This window comes from Neoarius graeffei, chromosome 16 (genome assembly GCF_027579695.1).
Source record: "Neoarius graeffei isolate fNeoGra1 chromosome 16, fNeoGra1.pri, whole genome shotgun sequence".
NCBI lineage: Eukaryota > Metazoa > Chordata > Actinopteri > Siluriformes > Ariidae > Neoarius > Neoarius graeffei.
Genome location: NC_083584.1, coordinates 45978360 through 46000710, shown reverse-complemented (window position 1 = coordinate 46000710; position 22351 = coordinate 45978360). Strand labels below are relative to the sequence as shown.

At 41.2% G+C, this 22351-nt stretch overlaps 1 protein-coding gene across 2 annotated transcripts in view; it reads right to left on the bottom strand.

Moving 5' to 3' along the window:
- Nucleotides 1-22351, bottom strand: part of gna12a (guanine nucleotide binding protein (G protein) alpha 12a) — a 126748-nt gene that overhangs the window by 6067 nt on the left and 98330 nt on the right. For both annotated transcript variants that reach the window (XM_060943071.1, XM_060943070.1), the window contains exon 3: nt 11021-11071. In XM_060943071.1, the coding sequence (XP_060799054.1) occupies nt 11021-11071 (51 nt within the window). The remainder of the gene's footprint in view (nt 1-11020; nt 11072-22351) is intronic.

Below are 22351 nucleotides of genomic sequence, written 5' to 3'. Positions count from 1 at the left end.
CAAGGCACCATGAACGCTGCATAAGCCTAATATGTGCACTATTACTTAAAGCAGATATGCAGAACCTTTATTTTTAAATACATTTCTGAGTGGATAGTATCTCCATCCTTGACTCTTGTATACTGCATAAATGGGAATAAAATATATATATTTTTGAGAGTTAAAATTGACCGCAAAGTTGGCATTGGAGCCGCCCCGCTGAGCCAGCCAGCCCTGAGTGCATGACGTCACTGCAGGAACCGATTTTAAGGCCAAGGCCTTTTACAGTTATAGACCAAAGTCATATAAATAAAAATTGATGGTGAAAGTAAGAAATACTGTTACTGACTTGCTCAACTAAGACTGATTTGACTTCATTGATTGTGGGTTGACTCTCATTAAAACAGGATAGGTGTTATAACTTATGCAACCTACATGTACATGCATGCATTTTCACTGATAAAACGTAAAAGGCTAATTAAATAATCAGATGAACTGAGACAATCACATTCTGAAGCAGATTAAATAATCTTATACCGGTAATTTAAACACACAATACAAGTTACATGTATTAATCTAAATGCAGGTAAACAACGAGTTTTGTTGTTTTGTATCCAAATGAGAGTCGGAGCTTACCCGTCTGTGTTCTTGCTTCTTGAAGGCCGACTTTGTGGCCGATTGTTTTGAAACAATCTGACTTTCAGTTGTTTGTTCAGTTCTCCGTTCATTTGCTTCTTCCATGTAAAGACGAGATATTGCTGCTGAGGCAAGCATATCCAGTGGAGAAATCAGGTGGCTGCTCCACTCGTTCTCCATTTTCTCCATACTGAGTACTCCGCCATTACTGCTTGGCTCAGGCAATTACTAAAACTCGGGACGGGACGTCACCGGTTTTAGCAACAACCGCGGGGAGGTCACTGCCCAAGCGATAATATGTCATGTCCTGTCCCGGATTTTAGCAACAACCCTCGGCTCACATTCCGGGAGAACTGGTGCAACTGAACTTACTTTCCTTTTCTTATACTTTTCTTTTCCTTTAATTGTTGGTATTGCACCCTCTTTCAATACGGGCTTATAGCCAACGCTCCTCAACAGATCAGAGGTCTCGTACGAGTCCTCAGTAAAATGTGCAGAGCAGAGGAAAGATCACTTCATAGGCACCCAATGTGCCCGTGAACTTCTTACAAAACGCATCCAAATCTTTGCAGTTTGAACATTCTTGGGCCATGAATGCAATGTAAATCCACCTTATGTCATGTTGCTGCACCCGTCAGCAACACATCTACGTGGCATGGCGATAAATTAGCTCAAAATGGAGGACTGGAGTTGCAGTCAGCTCTGCGTTTTAGTATAGCGGAAATGGCGATGAGACCGATAGCCTTCCTGTGGTGACGTCATAGATGTCAAGGTCATTCACTCAGACCGCTACCTATATGAATCATTTTAATTGTAAAAATTACTATATTAGATTTATTGTTAACGCTTAAAACTATTTCTGTGCCATTCTTGAGGTCTCAAGGCATTTATAAACAAAAAGTGAAGCCATGGTTCTGCGTATCTCCTTTAAGCGGCTATTAAGTAAGCCATGTGGAAAAAGCTCACATTTTCTGAAAAAAAAAACAGGTAAAAATGTTGTAATAATGATTGCAAAAAAAAAAAATCCCTGTCAGAAGCACTGTGTCCATTCCTACCCCAGTAAACATGCCTGCAGAGATCCTTTAACTATTCTGGCCTGAATTTCCCAAAAGCATCGCAGCACAAAGATAATCGTTAAATGGTAGAGCAAGCAGCACAATGAATGCTCTCTCTCCTAGTTAAGTTAAGATGCTCTTAGCATTAAGAGGCTTTTGGGAAACCCACCCCTGATCATGAAACAAATTTTATTTTTGGGCTCATTCTCAGCTTACTTTCCTGGATGGCCAGTCAGAGGCTTAAATCCATAAAATCTTACACAAAACCATGATAATTGAACACAACAGACTGAAGCAGCAATCATCTATTAACAGTCTCACAACACTTATAAAAAAATAAAGATCATGTATTATTATTATTATTAAATAAGAAAAAACATCAGCATCAGGACCTGCTGTTATAGAAAAATAATCAACGATGGGATGGTTTTCCAATGACAGCACATCCTCTACTAAAACAGCAATTTACCGTCAAATGCAGTTTGGGAATTTATTAACAAATACATTAAAAGTATGACATGACACCATACATTTATCTGTTTTTAGTTACATTTAATGTGAAAAGTCTGTTCCTGTTATCACTTACTATGTTGTAATGTATGTCCTGAGGACTTTCCTGTGGCAGGAGAACTAAAAGGAACAGCTGTAGCTCTGTTACAAAGTGCTGACAGCCCACACTCCTACCATGAAGCTATGATTAAGCTATACTTTTTTTCTGGCAGTAAATCCAAATGTCGTCCATTTCACAGGAAGACCAATGTGTGGTCTCCAGTGCTGTGCATCATTCCTGTTTCTGAATGGAAAACTAACAATCTTACCGACAGTAGCCTTTATAGGTAACAATAGATGAGTAAAGACATAGTGCCTCATACTTGCCAACACCCAGAGAATGAAATGTGGTAGATCAATTGCGTCCCCCTCCCGAAAAAAAAGGTGTAAAATGGTGCAGTCTCCTGCATTCTGAGTGCTATATTTAAAGAAAATTAATTGCAAAATCAGACTGACATACAGGCGGCACAGTGGTGTAGTGGTTAGCGCTGTCGCCTCACAGCAAGAAGGTCCGGGTTCGAGCCCCGGGGCCGGCGAGGGCCTTTCTGTGTGGAGTTTGCATGTTCTCCCCGTGTCCGCGTGGGTTTCCTCCGGGTGCTCCGGTTTCCCCCACAGTCCAAAGACATGCAGGTTAGGTTAACTGGTGACTCTAAATTGACCGTAGGTGTGAATGTGAGTGTGAATGGTTGTCTGTGTCTATGTGTCAGCCCTGTGATGACCTGGCGACTTGTCCAGGGTGTACCCCGCCTTTCGCCCGTAGTCAGCTGGGATAGGCTCCAGCTTGCCTGCGACCCTGTAGAAGGATAAAGCGGCTAGAGATAATGAGATGAGATGAGACTGACATACAGCACTGTGCGAAGTCTTAAGCACCCTGTTTTTTTTCGTACAAACTTTGTTATAGATTTCTATTTTATGCAGCGTTGGGCACGTTACTTTCAAAAAGTAATTAGTTATAGTTACTAGTTACTTTTCCCAAAAAGTAACTGAGTTAGTAACGGAGTTACTTTGTCATGAAAGTAACTAATTACCAGGGAAAGTAATTATTCCGTTACATTTTGTTCCCCCTCAAAAAAAAAATCAAATTCAATTAGTGTAATCATAATAAAAGTGAATGTTAAATGTGTTTAATGACTGAAATGGACACTTAACAGAACCAATTAGTAATGTTATCTACACTATCTTAATATTTTTGTGGGACAATGTGAGATAAGACATCTATCAAATGTAATATATTTTTGTAGTTATTAAAATTATGTTACTAATTACTGGCCACTGACGAGGACAAACGCTTTGTTCCTCGACATAATGTGCATTGCACGTAAACACTCTTGCCTTTTATTTCAAGTAATGAAAAGTAATGGCTGTATTTCCAGTGTGAAAGCGCAGTGCTGGGCTGACCGCTCGCCATCGCTGGCTCTTCTCATTGAAAGAGTGCGCAGTAGTGCAGTAGGCGTGGCCTACCTACGTATGCTGTCCAAATCTACTCTGATTGGCTTACTGTGCCGTTGTCTCGTGTCTCCCCGCCCCACACGAAAGCAGAGGAAAGAAAGGCTGAACGAGCAGCGTGCCAGATGAGAACAGCTTTAATAAAGTAACGCATAGTATTTTATTGTAAGTAACGGGAACGGCGTTATAACGATGTAAAAAGTAATTAGTTAGATTACTCGTTACTAAAAAAAAGTAACGCTGTTTATTTCTAACGCCGTTATTCCCATCACTGATTTTATGACTTTTACATTATTGAGTCAGTACAAAAACACTGTAGAGTCTCAAATGCTTGTTTTCCAGCGCAAAAAACTAAACGTTACAGAAAAAAATCTGTTTGTATCTGAGCAGCATATTATAGGGTAGTCACACTAGAGGCGGAATGAGCCGGAATGCCGTCAGAATAAAATTCTTCGTATATTCCGGGATATTCGAAGTGCATTCTAAAAATTCTGACTGCATTAGTGCATTCCGAACATTTGGGCCCATTCTTGTGGCCGGCCCGAATTCTTTGCTCATGCTCAAAACATTCGAGGTGTATCTGAAGAGGAGAAATATCGAACGGCATTCGAAGTGTATTCTAAGGCAGCTGGGCCATAGAAGGTTCACGCTGCATGCTGCACACTACACGCGTGTAAAGAAAAGTGGACAAACGTAGCATGACTTGCTCTGGGCCATAGAACGGCGTTCACGTTGCACGCTGCACACTTCACGCGTGAAGCGTGAAATGAACATGCACACTTTTTTCTAGGCGTGAAGATGGAAATTCCAGTCAATGCATGCGGTCACCGCCGCGCCAGCCAATCAGAACGGGTCTAGGGAGATGACTCTATGCTTTCAGGGGAAAACTTCAGAAAAAATATAATTGAATGGTATAATTGAAAAATAGTTCTTCATCGGGATTGTCAAGCAGATTATAGAATGTTCGGTGAAATTCACCACGGGTTTCTCTCAGAAGGAAGTGTTCTCGGCTCCAAATTCTGTTCCTTTTTCTCTTCCTCTGTCTCAGTAAAAGCAGAATGAGGCAATCGTCGTCATCCGAAGAGTCCGTATTGTTGGTTACTCGGTCAAAGTAGAACAGACGCAACACGTGAACATCCAAGCATGAAGTTTAATGGCCCAGGGTCCGGTTCTTCACGTGAACGTGTAGCGTGCAGCGTGAACCTTCTATGGCCCAGCTGCCTAACTGCATTCTAAATATTCTTATGGCATTCCAACAGCATTCGAAACATTCTGATCGCGTTCGAGGGAAAAATCGAAATGGCAAGCCACTTCAAATCCTGCCAGAATGTCCTGAATGCGCCTCAAATGAGCCAGAATGCCGTTGGAATGAAAATTCTTTGTATATTCTGGGATATTCAAAGTACATTCTAAGTATTCAAAGTGCATTCTCTTTGAATTCTTATTCCGGGAGCGTTCTGACTGCATTTGAGGTGAATTCGTACAGCATTCGAGGCACCTTCCGACCAGACTTCAGGTGGTATTCGGGCAGCAATCGAACCCCACTCGCATGGGCGTCGCCACCATTGAATGTGAAGGGGACGTGTCCCGTTCACATTTCATAATTCTTCGTTTGGACCCCCCCCCCATTTAACATAAAATATGAGTTCACCCAGCGCCGTTTCTATTGCTTCATGAAAGAATCCATTCCACTTGATCGATAAGAGAATACACATCCCACTGAAAATCCACTCCGGGTTTTCCGGGCGTTCCCTACAACAACTCACCGCACACAGGTGACGTGAATCTCAGCGCGAGCACAGAAATGTTGGTGCAGCTGCTGGAAAGTGGAGGAGGTGACGTCAGCCCCATTGCCACCTCACAATGTCTAGCTTTTGCTAAAACCTTATTCTTTTGTTATCTGCCCTCAAAATTAACCCTAGGCCACGTTAAATTAATGTTTAACTAAACAATGAAATAAGCTTAGCCTAATGGGGTATTCTTGGTTGATGATGAATTGTTTGCAGTATTTGCTCCTCCCCAGACACAATGGACATAAGGACATTCTTTACAAAGAAGCGGAAAGTCAGTCAAAATTTCCCCACAGGACAGAGTTTTTTGTCCCAATGGAAATGTTAGTGCAGTTAGCTGGCTAGTCAATGTTAGATGTATCAGCTAGCTTAACGTTAGCTATCATTTAATTCAAACCCAGTCGGCCTGCCTTACTGTAATTCCAAGAATGAGGTCAAGTCTGCTCTGATGATATTTATTGATTCCTTGTTTTGTCTGGTCTTTGCCAGTTTTCTGGAAAGTAACATGGGAAATCAGTGTATGGGGAAGGAATAGTAGAAAGGAAAGTGATGGAGAGAGACGGATGTTATTCCAGGTGGATTGTGAAGGAAAGGGGGATAAAAGTTATGAAGTGGTAAAAATTGTGGTGGCACCAATGTAAGAAGGAGTTATATCTATAAATCTATTTGTTATACTGATCTGTAAATGCTACTGTACCACCATTGCATGTAGGTTGACAAAACTGAACTTGTTCATTGTGTGAAGTTCTCTTTTATGTGTCATTGCTTGACACGGTGTAATTTTGTGTTATGAAGACTGCATGATGCCATGCCATTTTTGTTATGAGTATCACTAAATCGGAAAAAAGTAAAACGCACCCACTAAAGTCACTGTTGGTGGTGAACAAAATTGCACCTGTTCATTGTGTGAAGGTATTTTTTATGTGTCACCGTTGCTTGACGCAGTGTGATTTTGTGTTATGAAGTTTGCATGATGCCATGTCATGCCTGTTCATTGTGCGAAATTATGAATATTCTTATTTTTAAACATACAGTTGAGGGTCACTATTGCTTGGCACAGTGGCATGGTGTGTTGCATCTAAAACTAAATAAAAAAGGAAACACACAATAAAAAGTAAAACGCACCCATAAAGTCATTGTTGGTGGTAAATTGTGTCACATTCGTCTCATTATCTTCGGCAGAGCGGTGGGTTTAAAAACGGGCTGATGAATATATGGACTAGTTGAATGAGGACTTATTGTTGAGTCTCTAAAATAGTCATTGAATTAAGTGACTTGTTGGTAAAATTAGGTGTTTAACAACCTGTTAAAAATACACCAGAATGCAGGAAATGGCATCTAATTAATTAAACATTTTCTGGGGGAGGACCCCCAGACCCCCCGCCAGTGTGTCCCCCCCCCATTAAAAATGCTTCTGATGCCCCTGTGCACTCGTACGGCATTCGAAGTGCATTCTTAATATTATTACTGCATTCTAACAGCATTCTAGGTATTCCTACTGTGTTCCAACTACATTTGAACTGCATTCAAAAGCTAAGGCCCCCTGTCACACTTATTCGGAATTAGCAAGAATCAAGCAGAACCAGCCGGAATGAACAATTTTTTCAAAATGCGTGCCGCATTCGGGCGGGAATTTCAAACTGACCAACATTCTTACAGCTTTGTAAGAATGCCGTTCGAATACTTAGGATATAGTCACACTAGAGGCGGAATGAGCCGGAATGCCGTCAGAATGAAGATTCTTCGTATATTCCGGGATATTCGAAGTGCATTCTAAAAATTCTGACTGCATTCTGAGTGCATTCCAAACATTCGGGCCCATTCTTGTGGCCGGCCCGAATGTGTTGCTCATGCTCAAAACATTCGAGGTGTATTTGAAGAGAAATATCGAACGGCATTCGAAGTGTATTCTAACTGCATTCTAAATATTCTTACGGCATTCCAACAGCATTCGAAACATTCTGATTGCATTCGAGGGAAAAATCGAAATGGCAAGCCACTTCAAATCCTGCCAGAATGTCCCGAATGTGCCTCGAATGAGCCGGAATGCTGTCGGAATGAAAATTCTTCGTATATTCCGGGATATTCAAAGTACATTCTAAGTATTCGAGCTGCATTCTCTTTTAATTCTTAGACGTTCGAAACGTATTCGGCGGCTATTCCGGGAGCGTTTTGACTGCATTTGAGGTGAATTCGTACAGCACTCGAGGCACCTTCCGACCAGACTTCAGGTGGTATTCGGGCAGCAATCGAACCGCGCTCATACGGCTTTCAAAGTGCATTCTTAATATTCTTACAGCATTCTAACAGCATTCTAGGTATTCCTACTGTGTTCCAACTACATTTGAACTGCATTCGAAAGCTAATACACCCGGAATGTGCAAGAATCTTCGAGGCGGGTTCAAAGCGCATTCTAAGTATTCGAACGGCATTCTTACAAAGCTGTAAGAATGTTGGTCAGTTTGAAATTTCCGCCCGAATGTGGCACGAATTTTGAAAAATTGTTCATTCCGGCTGGTTCTGCTTGATTCCTGCTAATTCCGAATAAGTGTGACGGGGGCCTTACATACAGTAAGAGAGCACTTTTCAGATGAAAATAGAAAACATAAAAGTAAACATATTAGGCCCCCTACCTATTTTTTCCATACAAACTTTGTTATAGATTTCTGTTTTATGACTACTACATTATCGAGTCAGTACAAAAACATTTTAGAGTCCAAACATTCGTTTTCCAGCACAAAATTAAATGTTACAGGAAAAAAGTTTGTATCTGAGCAGCATATTCCATAAGAGAGCACTTTTCAGATTAAAAAAGAAAACATAATGAAGGCTGCTGGGTTTTGGTGCAAAATGAAGAAGCGAGTGTGACGGTCAAAGTGTCCAGAAGAACTGTGGCTGGTTCTGGAAGATGCTCAGTAAAACCTACAGCTCATTTCCTTATCAAACTGCACTCATTGGACCTGAGACTACTATTTTTTTTTTTTTTAAAGCAAAGGGTCGTCTCACACCAAATATTGACTCTGTTTCATTTATTATGGCTTACTGCTGTTTATAGTATTTTTTTAATGTTGAAACATTTAATTATTTTTGAAGCCATTTTTGGTCTCCGGCATTTCTTTACATGCGCCTAAGACATTTGCACAGTGCTGTACTTCACAAAGTGCATGCTTCTGCTTCTCATCTCGCCTCGATGCTTTGATGCTGGATGATCCGATGACCAAGTCGCCTTGAACTTGTTGTCATAGCGAATCTTTTTTTTCTTTGGAGAATTCATAATTCATGATCACCAGAGGGTGTTTTTTTTTTTTTTTTAAACAAACACCGGCAGTGATTTGTTGTAGTATGTGACCTCATTTCTGATTGACTAGAACCATAACGAGAACCAACAGAATATACTTTAGATTCAACATCATTACTGCGCAGTTCCATTGGCTCTCGGCTTCACTTAGTATGACTGTTTGATGCTGTATACTTGTATCCCCTGTGTTGAAAACAGCTGAAGTGAGGTCAGAAGAGCAAATCCAACAGTGTTCACTGGTTATTTTGTAATGCGGTATTTTTTTTAGAACAGAAATCAGAAGGTGGTATTCACCTGTCAAAAGCAGTAGACTACCATGTGAATCGGTAGAGTTGGTAAGTATGATTGCCTGTATTTACACATCAATACCTTTTGACAATATTTTCTCTTCTTTCGCACCAGCTTACTGCACTACTAAGAAACTCTGGTACCTCATTATGGCCTCCTCCTAATATCATCAATCCATCATCTCAAAGTAAGTAAGTGGTGATGCTTCATCATGAGCTCATGGTCCTGCTCAAATCAGTTTTCCAGGTCCAAACCAGTCGATAGGATTACACTACTAGTGGTAAGCGTGTGACGATTCACGCAATTCACAATTTGATTTACGATAATGGGTTCACAATATGATTTCCCCATGATATTTCTGAAAAATATTAAATGAAGAAAAATTTATTACCAAAAAAAATTGAAATATTTATTTTCATATTTTTAATAACAAATATTCCTTTTGTGAAATAATAAACAACCTTTTGTTTCATTTTTTTAAATAACCAACAATAATTATTTACCCACATTTGTAAAGATTGGAGTAAAATGCATATATATTATTTACCAGCTGGGAGGTCCGTATTGTGAAATACTGTAACCGAGGTCTTGAAAGTACTGAGCGAGGCCCTCTGGGCTGAGGTCAGTATTCAAGGCCAAGGTCACGGTATTTCACCATACGGACCGACCTCATCTCATCTCATCTCATTATCTGTAGCCGCTTTATCCTTCTACAGGGTCGCAGGCAAGCTGGAGCCTATCCCAGCTGACTACGGGCGAAAGGCAGGGTACACCCTGGACAAGTCGCCAGGTCATCCGGACCGACCTTAAGCTGGTAAATAATATATATTTATTTTTTTCTTTACCAGATTCTAACAGAAAGCGAGAGCGCCCGAAAGGGAAAACCGAGCCGAGCCGCCATTTTGAATCCTCATTCACGGCTGTAATGCAAATGGCTTCCTCCTCGGTATACAAGTGCACTTCCATGGCAGGAAAAAAATTACATTTTGTCGCCTATGTAGTCCCCTATTTATACAAATAGGAGTCATTCAGGATTCAGCCATGTTTTTGCTCGGCGTTAGCAAATTACAGGTTTTTAGCTTTCTCCTGAAATATTTAATTTTATTTTGTCTTCCTCAGGGTAGTAAAACTCGCTTTCACCGTGAACATCACTATCACTATCACTATCCATGCTGTAAAATTAATGCTGTTCTCCTGAGAAATGCTGGCAAAAATTTATAAGATTTTTGATAATCTTACAAATAAGTCTTATTAAAAAAAAAGATAAATGCTGACAAAAAATGCTACTATGTTTGTTGTTGTTGTGAACGAGCAAGTCACCATGAGGTCCGTTACCGGGGTCCGTACCGTAGGATACGAATCCGCTCGCCAGCCAATCGGAGCACAGGATTTGGACCACGAAAAAAATAAAAAAGCTTATGAACTAAAATAATCCTTTAATCAAAAAAATGTAAAAAGTTAATAACAAATAAGCCTTTTCTTCTTGTACTCCCTCCATTTTCTTCTCTTTTCTTTAGCTTTCAGCAGTCTGTAAAAAGAAAGCTCCAATTTCTTGTTAAATCTATTTGTACAATCAATCGCACAACAATTCTTTCCCATTTTGTTCTTTTTTTGTGTTTTTACAGCATTAGAGCTGTGTTACGTCCGCCTACAGTGACGTAACGTGTTTTCACGCTCCTGGGCATTAGTGTGCCCTCTGCTGTCTAAACAACACAATGACAGTGAGGAAAAACTAAGAGATTATGCAGCTTGATTATAATCAAGATTTTTTTTTTCATCGATTCGAATCGCCATAATTTGTATCGCAATTTATCGTCACACAATATCTCATTTCATACCTAGCCAATAGTGGCTATTTGGACAAAATGTCTCCTCCTGTAACTCAGTCTGATAAGAACCAGAAAAAAATATACTGCTGCAAGTGCACTGGAAAAGATCAGAGGACTATTTATGAAAGCACTGAAGATGTCATGACTCACCAGTTGTCCAATCCGATCCAAGTTGTCCAGGAAATACTTCACTGATTCACTCTGTAAAAAAACAAAGATGACCACGAAAACATTTTAAAAAGATGTAGCAGAAGAAGAGGTCACATTAGACAGTTTTAAAACACTTTAAATAGTTCACAGCAGTTTCAATCTCAACTGAGATCAGTTTAGTACTATTTCATCATTTGAGAAGTATAAAACAATTTGATCATGCATTTCTTTACTTAAAGCGATTGAACCATTTCCAAAATGACTTTATGACTCAAAACCTTACACAATCTACACGTATAGCGATGGACTAAAATAAATAACCATGATTTCACTGTCCTTTATTTGCAAAAGTCCCCTAATTTCTGAAAAAAAAGAGGAATAATAAGCTCGTTCTAATTTTGGAGTGGAAAGTCTTGAACTGACAGGATGTTCCTATCTTTGTCTGAATTTTGCTAAACACTTCTGCAATATACTGCCTAACAGCAGAAACTGAAATGAGAAGAACGGAACCTAAATGAAGCAAACAAACTCCATCGGAATATAAGCCTCATCACTGAGATCCTACTTTACACTTTCATTTGTTTTTGTAACACATTTAAAAGGTGGCATATTCTACCCCTTTTCCACAAGTTGACACAGTTCGCTGAGGTATTAAAGCTAGACGGCCTTTCGATTTCATAAAATCTGTGAAATTTTGTTCACTCTGAAATTTGGTCATTGTGAAATATGCTTACTTCTGTAATATCTTAAAAAAACAAACAAACAAAAAAAAAACCCCAGGCCATTCTGTGGCTGGGAAGTTATTTAATTTGAGGGGATTCCCGAGCAAATAATGTGCATGAAATCATTCGCTTCATGAAGTCAAGCAGACAGAGGAAGTCCGTGTGCACATGCGCAGGTTTGCGTTCTTCTTTTGGGTTTTACGGCAGCTGGCATCCACAGTGTTGCGTTACCGCCATCTACAGGTTTACCTTTGACTGCACGGACAGTTACATGCACGTTTACATGCAGTACGTTTCAGTACGTTTACATGCACATCCAAATCGAGCTACTGTCAGTAATCGAGCTGAAGGTCCCAGCAGGGGTGCCAGAGAAATCCAATCCTACATGCACACAATGAAATCGAGCTATTGTGTGAGGTACATTGTGCACCCGAGCCACAGGTGGCGCTACACGCCCCATCGTGTTTGTACACTTCCGGTTGTCGTCATGACGAAGAGCTATTCAAGAGTATAAACAAAGTTATCAGCAGTGTTGCCAGATACTGCTGACGTTTTCCAGCCCCAAACATGTTCAAATCTGCCAAAATGCACTTAAAACCGCCCAATCTGGCAACACTGGCAGTTCCGTGTTCACAAGTTCCGTGCTCAAGCTGTGAGGCTTGCTCTAACAGACTGTATGGCTACAAACTGTCCTGCGCAGACCACTGTTTTGTAAGACAACTTATTTTGCACAATTGTGTATTTTTCTAAAGTCCATTTTTTGCTTACAAAAATTTTTTTTTTTGCTTACAATTTAACTTATGTCTTAATAAACACACAAAAAGTTCAATTGTTTTGTTTTTATTGACATTCTTCAGATGTTGGACATATATATACACACACACACAAATACAGTGACTTGTTTATGTACACAATTCACAGCTATGCAACAGCTGTACAGATGTATTTGGTGATACAGTAAGTGAGCTAAATTTTAACAGTGCAAACAATGCCACAAAAAGAAAAGATTCATGCCGTTGTCATGCCGACCGAGGCTGTTGTGTTTCCCGCTTGTGGTCTCGTCACTCGTCACTTCCGGAAGGGGCAGTGCTGAAGTAAGTAGCTCGAATACGTAGCTCAATAGGATTTACATGCACTAAGTAGCTCGGCAGAAATCGCATAATCTAGGTCGTGAAGCTCGATTCCGAGAAATCAAGTTCGGTTCAATTTCAGCCGAATTAAGGTGTATACATGGCATTTAGAACTTCGATTTCAGTCGAGCAACGGCAGAAATTCAATTCTCTCTATGTGCATGTAAACGCACTGATTCTGTCACTAAACGAACAGCTGATCACACCAAGGTGCTCGCTGACCGCCGATATTTATTAGTTTGGTTCTGCGTTTCCTTTCCATTGCAACAAATGGCCCTTTTCCACTACCCTTTTTCAGCTCACTTCAGCTCGCTTCAGCTCACTTCAGCCCGACACGGCTCGCGTTTCGACTACCAAAAAAGAGCACGACTCAGCTCGCTTCAGCCCTGCTTAGCCCCTAAAACTCGCACCGTTTTGGAGTGGGGCTGAAGCGAGCCAAACCGAGCCGAGTAAGGCTGGGGGCGTGAGCAGACACTCCCCTGTGCACTGATTGGTGAGGAGGAGTGTCCTCACATGCCCACACACGCCCCGCGAGCGCGCTGGGATCTGTAAACATCGTAAACCCGGAAGAAGAAGAATTACGAATTACGAGAATTTCTGAAGCCTTATGCGCCTCGCCTCATCTATACGCTCTTGCCAGTATCTGTTGGCGTTGTCGGTGACAACAAGCCACAGCACCAAGACCAGCAACACTAACGACTCCATGTCCTCCATGTTTATTGTTTACTATTCGGGTCGTGAGACTACCGCTTAAAAGCTCACTGATGTCACTGTTTGCGCTGCTTAACGACATCACGTGACGTCCACCCACTTTCGCTAACTCCACCCAAAGTGTCCACCCACTTCCAGTCAGCACGGTTCAGCGCGGTTGTAGTCGAAATGCAACTCCAACAGCCCCACTCAGCTCGACTCAGCACGGCACGGCTCAGCCCGACTCAGCCGCGTTTGTAGTAGAAAAGCGGCAATAGTGTCTTTTCTTCTCGCTTTCTGTTACTGTAGTCGGTCTTTCACGTTTTATTTGCACACTCACATCTGCTATTTTTCTCTCCTGTTTCAAATTTGTATCCGACAACACGTTGCGTGAACAGGGAAAGCCCACTACATGATTTATGACGTAGTATCTTGAATTGGGTCATGGTGAAGCAGGAAAAAATAGTGGAGAATTCAGGGCCACGTGGCCCTAAATTCATTAACTGTTCTATTTAAAAAAACTAATAAGAATCTGAAAGGCAGTCTAGCTTTAATGAAATGCCTGTGAAGTGCTTTGCTCAAAATACCACAGCGATAAAGCACCACAGCTCCCTTCTCACCCTGTCTAAACAGCCCTGTTCAAAACTGCTGATTTGAGGAACGGCTTGCTCCTTTAAACGATAATCTGCCACTGCTCACCCCACCCCTTCTTCCTCTAGCCAATCAGGTAGCACTTTCCTTATGAATATTCATTCACAAAGGCAGTTCTCAAGCCATGAGTGGAGATACTCAGATGAGGGGATGGCATAATTCTAATGTGATCCTCTTGCGACATTAGCTCCTTTTCCATAGCCTGTTCAAGGTGGGATTCTTATGCCTTTATTCCGCCTCACATTCTGTACAAAATGTCTGAATGAGGAACGGGGTGTTTGTGTCATTCTGCCTCTGAGCCAGAATGACTGGTAGTAACCGAGCTGGAATCATTGTCTGTGTAAAAGAGACAATTGGGATGGTGGGATAGGGGTGTAAAGTTTTTTCATATTGACATTCTTCTTTCTGAGACCAGCATGAATTAAAATGTCTCCGTCTATAGTGTCTAAAGCCCACATGGCTTTCTGCCTCAAAATGCTTCCTACTTCATTTTCTCCTCAACATATTTCTGATCCATAAACATGTTGCTTGCACGAATCTCTCCACTCCTCTCTTCCTCGTTACCTCTCTGTCGCTCTGTCTCTCTCTCTCTCTCTCTCTGTGTTTGCGAGTGCAGTTTTCTATGATAGACTATTTTCCCGAACAACTGGCTCGGCTAAAGGACACAAACATGCTAAATATGTATTGAGGCTACTGCATCCCTTAAGCATGAATTATTTAACAGAAGTGACTGACACGTTGCATATGATGCTCAGCAACTTGGCTTGTGTTTGAAGAGTGGTATAAACGTGCACAACTAACAAAAGCACCTCAACACTCGGCTCACCCGCCATCATTTAGTAAGCGATGCTGGTATTCTCGGGGTATTCGTTTATTTTTCTGATGCACAAATACATCACCCTGATGCTCCATTGCGACATATCACGCCTCGAACACCGGCTCACAATGTAAAATCACACACTGGTGTAGCTTCATGCGGGATTATTTACATGATTCACTGTAAATCCCTTCCATCCATCCATTATCTGTAGCCGCGTATCCTATTCTACAGGGTCGCAGGCAAGCTGGAGCCTATCCCAGCTGACTATGGGCGAGAGGCGGGGTACACCCTGGACAAGTCGCCAGGTTATCGCAGGGCTGACACAGAGACAAACAGCCACTCACACTCACATTCACACCTACGGTCAATTTAGAGTCACCAGTTAACCTAACCTGCATGTCTTTGGACTGTGGGGGAAACCGGAGCACCCGGAGGAAACCCACGCGGACATGGGGAGAACATGCAAACTCCGCACAGAAAGGCCCTCGCCGGCTGCTGGGCTCAAACCCAGGACCTTCTTGCTGTGAGGCGACAGCGCTAACCACTACACCACCGTGCCGCCCTATAAATCCCTTCTTTACACCAGTATTACAGAATATCTATGTAAAAAGGGCTTTAGAAAGTGGGTTCAAATCTGAACGGCTTGTTGAAACACGTTTTCTGAAATAGGCAGCTCAAAAGAACCTGACCGGGTGTCTTATTTCAGAGATTGTTGGTTGGTTGGCTTCAGATACCCAAATGTATGTGCACAAGCACTGAAAAAGCGAATTTTTCATACATCCGCTTTAAAAGCTCAAGATATTTTATAACATTCTTCATAAGAGACAAAACTCTATCTGTAAACAGATGGTTTAAAGACCTCGATGGCATGACGTGCTTTCATAGGTTTCATGATAGAAATTTATCATTCTTATTCACTTGTAGTTTATACAATACAAAAGAAGGAAGATAACGGCCAGAATGTGTCAGTAATGTATCAGCACACCAGCACCCCTTCCAAGAATAAACAATGCTGTCCTATTAGTACTTATCTATTGATGATTCATTTTTGTTGCACAACTTGGAAATTTCCACTTGTTTCCCAAAAAACTTTTGAGAGTACCCAGACTGCATATGCACAAGCTAAATAAAATTAGTGTTGAGTTTTATTTCCTGACTTTTGTCACCGTGTTAGGCATTGTGGCCTTGGAATTTCACTGAGCATTGTCTATGAGAGCCAGCCATGTTGTGTGTGTGTGTGTGTGTGTGTGTGTGTGTGTGTCACACACCCTGACCTGGTCCATATTCCCAACAGGAAACAGCTGTGTGTGAAAACAGAGGTTTAATGAGACAGCGCCACCCCTTAGTCATAAGCTGTAGGCCCACGCCAAACACCCCGCACCCCAACCCCCCTCTCTCACACATTCACGCACAACATCAGGGCCTAGTACAGCACAGACAGGAAATCGAGCAGATATCTGATAGCAGTGCCTGTAGCGTTTATCAATCCCTTTCTTGAAACATGTGCGCAGAATAAAAACATTCTTTGGTCTCTTGCAATAATAAAAATCCGGGGCTGTCTTTGGACGTTAATGCTGCAGCTCCGAGCTCTAGCTGAGGTCGAGGCCCTGCGGCACGCTGAGCGGATACGTCCGGTACGCCATGCCTATATGTATAAATCTGCTCCTCTTCTCAGCAAGAATGACACAACCCTAAATGTTAACACTGGTGTAGAGCACTGTTGAGGGAGTCCTTACGCTTTGATGATATTCTCGCCTGCCCCTCCTCCACTCCACGCAAGAGCGCAAGACAGAGAGAGGGAGTGCAGTATATGAAACAGTTCGTTGCCTCCCCATCCCCCCAAACCATAGCTCAGGACCGACAACTTCTCTACAAGTGTGGGAAAGCGCAGGACCGTGGACTAATGGGCCACAGTCGTCAGCTTTAGCATAGCGTGCTCAAATCATGCCCTTGGGTATTCCTTGAGTGAGAAAAGGGAAAGCATGATTAAGCAGAGCCAAGCGGAGAGCTGCTAAGAGAAGAGTTGGAGGAAGCCACAACCCCTCCTTCCCAAGAGGTGATCCATATCACGGAAGGTCTTCTGAAACATGAGCCAATTAAAAGTTCTCCTACATGATCAACTTGCACACTGTAATAACAAAGAAATGGAAGGACAGCCAAAGGAAAACGGTCTTGAGGTAAAACTTAGAGCTCAGAGCTCCAAAGATAAACGTGAACAAAAAAATATCTTAAAATGAGAAACAGTGATGTATTAACAGTCATTAAGTTGACTGATGCATGCACATAATATCTCGATGACAGTCCTAACTATTCAGACTAAATGCTATAAATGAGATTTAATATTGATTAACTGCAAATTAAGCTTTTTTTTTTGGTTAAAATGTTTCACTCAAACTTACAGCCAACCAACTAAATGCAAGTTTTTTTCATACAGATACACCAAAGAAGAAATTGCTGAATAAGTAAATTTGCAGAATTTGCATGAGCTTGTTTTATGATCAGACTTAACGGTACGGAACAATGATGAACAAGTGTTGCCAGGTAAAACAAACCTCGCCCAGTAGCACTTATGATGAATATGAAGGAAGATATTGCGAAAAAGATAGGTACCCTATGGGTACATGTGGCTACTGCTTATAAATAAAATAGTTTTCTGATACCATGTCCATACCGTAAATATAGCGCATATTTTTACTCTATGAGGCAGTAGCCACGAAAATGAAGCATAATCCAAAAATGAACAATTTAAAAATCACAGAAGTAAAATATACCAAGTGTCTGTACTTTATATTATTCTACTCTTACAGTTTTCGAAACTGAAACCTCCGAACCGAGGCTGACATACTCACGCTGTCGCCATGACTGAAACTGTTATTTCCCGGAAATGGCCCGGTGCTAGAGCTCAGTGGAACGCACTTTCCCTCTGTAATAAGCATAAGCATGTCTGAAAGTGATTTCTTTAGTCTAGTCCATTTATTTCAAATGGTGAACCGAATTGTATACACTCATTGGCCATTTTAATCGGAACACATGCATGCGCATGCACAGTGCGCGATCGTTACACTTACATTCTTACAGCACGATGACGTAGTGGCTAGCGCCTCTATATGAGGCAGTAGACACAACAAAAACGATTTTGACCTTTTTGGTGACCTTGACCGGATGACCCTCAAAATGTTGGAGGTTTTATTTGAGACCAATGCCCAGCTATCCTGAAAGTTTCATGAAGATTGATCCAGCTGTTTTTCGTAATATTGTTTACAAAAAAACAAAGAAACCCAACCGAAAGCAATACCTCACCCCCTGGTGCACTCCGTCCCGGGCGAAGTAATAAGCGCCTTTGTTCTCATTCTCCACTACACCTTTCCTCTACTTCAAAATACCATTACCAATACTAGGCATGTATATTGCGTGATGATAAACTGCAATACAAATTTATGACAATTCGAATCAATGAAATAAAAAATCATGATTATAATCAGGCTGCATAATCTCTTAGTTTTTCCAAGCTGTAACTACATTGTTTAGACAGCAGATGGGCACACAATAGCAGGAATATGCATGACTTCACTCTAGGCGGAAGTAACACAGCTCTAATAATGTGAAAACACACAAAAACAGATCTAAAATGTGAAAGAGCTGGACAAATTGACCGTACAAATAGATTTAGCAAGAACTCAGAGCTTTCTTTTTTTACAGACTGCTGAAAACTAAAGAAAAGAGAAGCAACTAAAGGTAGTATAAATGTTCATTAAGGTTTATTAAGAAAAGGCCTAATTTTGATTACTTTTTCATTTTAATAAAAGGAATATTCTAGTTAAAAGGCTATTAAATTTTACTCCATCCTTTACAAATATGGGTAAATAACTCTCGTTGGTTATTATGAAAATGAAACAAAAGGGGTTTTTTGTTTAAATTTAACAAATGGAATACTTAAGCTGATAATGAACAGGAAAATAAATGTTGCATTTTTATGTTAATAAAATTTTCTTCATTTAATTTTTATACAACCCCAAATAAAACATAAGACATAAAAAGGCTGGAGGTTTTTGAAATGTGGGTTTGGAGAAGAATGGGGAAAATCAGCTGGACAGAAAGGAAGATCAATGAGGAGGTGCTACATATGGTAGATGAAAATAGAACTATGATGAATGTGATAAGTGGAAAGAAACTACTTGTGTAGTACCGTTGTAATTTTTGTGCAGTGACAATAAAGGCATTCTTCATTCTTCGAAAAACTGGGTGGGGACATATCCGAAGAGGAAATGGACTACTAAAAGAAGTGAATGAATGTAGAATGACAGGCAAAAGACTCAGAGGACGTAAAGGACTTTGAATGCTGGATGTGATCAAGGAAAGCAGCTACAGTGAAAGGAAAAGGAAGGCAGAAGATAAAAAAGGATGGAGAGAATGGATGCCACGGACCTGCCATCAGGCAGAATACTAAAAAGCAACCACCCCAAATCAGAAAAAGTTCAGAACATATGGAAAATGCAAATAAAAAAAAGAAAGCAGTGATTTCTAAATTGACTTTGACTTGTACTTCACTGCAGACAGAATGAACCCAAGATATTTCATGTTTTGTTGGTTAACTTCATTTCATTTGTAGAATTATATGGGATGGACCCCAGATGTCTCTGATCCCAGAGAAACTGACGTCGCTTCTGGACACAGTTAACATAAGGCTTCCTTTCTCCACAGTAAAGTTTTAACTGGCATTTGTGGATGTAAATCTGGATTGTAGGGTTTGCCAAAGTAATCCTGAGCCCATGTGGTTATATCAGCTATAGATGAATGACGGTTCTTGATGCAGTGCCGTCTGAGGGATCAGAGATCACAAGTGTTCAACTTAGGCTTGCGCCCTTTACACACTGAAATTCCTCCAGCTTCCTTGAATCATTTAATGATATTATGTACCATAGAGGGTGAACTATCCAAATCCCTTCCTATCTTTCTTTGAGGAACACTGTTTTTAAACATTTCAATAATTTTCTAATGCGTTTGTTGACAAACTGGAGATCCTCGGCCCAACTTTGCTCCTCAAAAGAGGTGTTCACACGGCAACTTTTACTCCGGTGTAGCACCGGGGCTGCCCCGGTAGAGCGTTCACACGGTACAAAGTTATACCGGTGTAGCCCCTGAAAGCTGCTTAAACCGGTGCAAATCTAACCCTGCTCGGGAGGTGGTTTCAGAAATTTACTCCGGAGTAAATGCTAGTTTGCGGGGCAGCACCGATATAAAATGGGCCGTCTGAACGCTACGGGGTAGACTCGCTACGCGTGAGGAGAGTTGATTACATACGGGCATTGCATAATTTTGCATCCTGGTATTTTGCGCTTCCAAAATGGCGAATATCAACAACAACAGAACTGCGTGTCTTCCAGTGTTGCCAGATTGGCAGTTTTAAGTGCATTTTGGCGGATTTGAACATATTTTGGGATGGAAAAAGTCAGCAATATCTGGCAACACTGGTGTCTTCATCCACATTGTTTTCCCGGCGCTTGGTGATGCCATGACAACCGGGAAAAGGAAGTACATTTTCACGCATGCGCATATTTCATTTCCGCATTATTACTATCGGAAATGATAGTAATAATGATAGGAAATGATAATAATAAAAGGAAATGATATCAAAACTTTATTACTATCAAAGGAACTATCGCAGAAACTATCGCAGAAACTGCCGTGTGAACGCAAGTGAGGCTGCACCGGTGCTAACACGCTTCTCTCTAGTAAGCAGGGTTGTGACGTGTGAACGCTCCACAAAATTTACACCGGTGTAAGATATATCGCAACAAAATACATCGGTGCAGCATCGATGCAAATATGTGCCGTGTGAACAGGGCTAAAGACTTGGCCTTTGCTGAATACGGAGTTTTGTACCAAATCATTATTCCAATCACCTGATGACATCACCTGTTTCAAATCACATCATTATTTAATTGTTTTACCTCATTACTAGCCCTAAATTGCCCTGTACCAACTTTTTTTGGAATACAGGTCAAAGATTATTTACAAATCATTGCTTTCAGTTTTAATAAAATTTCAACATACCGTCCCAACTTTTTCTGATTTGGGGTTGTAAATCGAATCGTCAACCCGATATCGTTAATCAAACAGGATCTTGAACTGGATGAGTTGTTAGATGCCTAACTAATATCATTCTCTAAACTCAAATTCTCCCTAAACATCTCCATGGAGAATTTTATACATACAACATCTTTTGGGATGAATAAAATATTTGCTGGCTGCAACTTCAAAAAAAGTTTGATCTAACATTCAAAATATCAAGTCCATAAAAAATGGCGAATGAAAGCTCTGTCGAAACCCTTCTTCTGTGGCCTAATCCAGAGGGCAATGTCTCCGCTTCTCATCTGAGTCAATGTAATCCTCGTGCAAAACAACCCGATCTTGATTTCCAGCTCCCTGGAGTGAGATTAATTGTTTGGCTTGGACATAAGAGGAGAAATCCTATTAATCCCCCACATGGAGCTATGGCACCTTCTCCAGAACTTCCCAGCTCGCCAGACCTACCAGCTCTGTTGATTTTGTTGTAACTGTAAACCTCAGCCTTTCATCTTTATATTGTTTTGACAAGACTTGTATAAGGAAAATGGATGTGTTTTATAAACATATCTGAGCCTTATGCAATGTCTGAAATATGTAAACAATCGCACGAGCTGTGATACTTGTGCAACAGGAAGTCGTGTGAGCTCTGCACCTGAGTATTAAATACAGTGTGATTAGACCTTTTGAGAGATGTCACAAAAATTGAGGATATCTGGAGACTTCTTTCAGGATTTTTAAAAATCATTTTACTGTTATAGTGTGTGTCAAAATGGTTCACCGACTAAACTCCAGAGCTGTAAGAATGCAATATCAATATGGGTTTAAATCCCAAACCTGATCCCGAGGTCTCTACCTTACTTCTCGGATGAGATAAAAGCTTCTGCAAGATGAATAACTGCAAATCCACTGATCCAATATTGTCAGCAGGAGGATCCTTAAGTTTAAATGTATTAATGCTGAGTGTGGGGCGGCACGGTGGTGTAGTGGTTAGCGCTGTCGCCTCACAGCAAGAAGGTCCTGGGTTCGAGCCCCGTGGCCGGCGAGGGCCTTTCTGTGCGGAGTTTGCATGTTCTCCCCGTGTCCGCGTGGGTTTCCTCCGGGTGCTCCGGTTTCCCCCACAGTCCAAAGACATGCAGGTCAGGTTAACTGGTGGCTCTAAATTGACCGTAGGTGTGAATGTGAGTGTGAATGGTTGTCTGTGTCTATGTGTCAGCCCTGTGATGACCTGGCGACTTGTCCAGGGTGTACC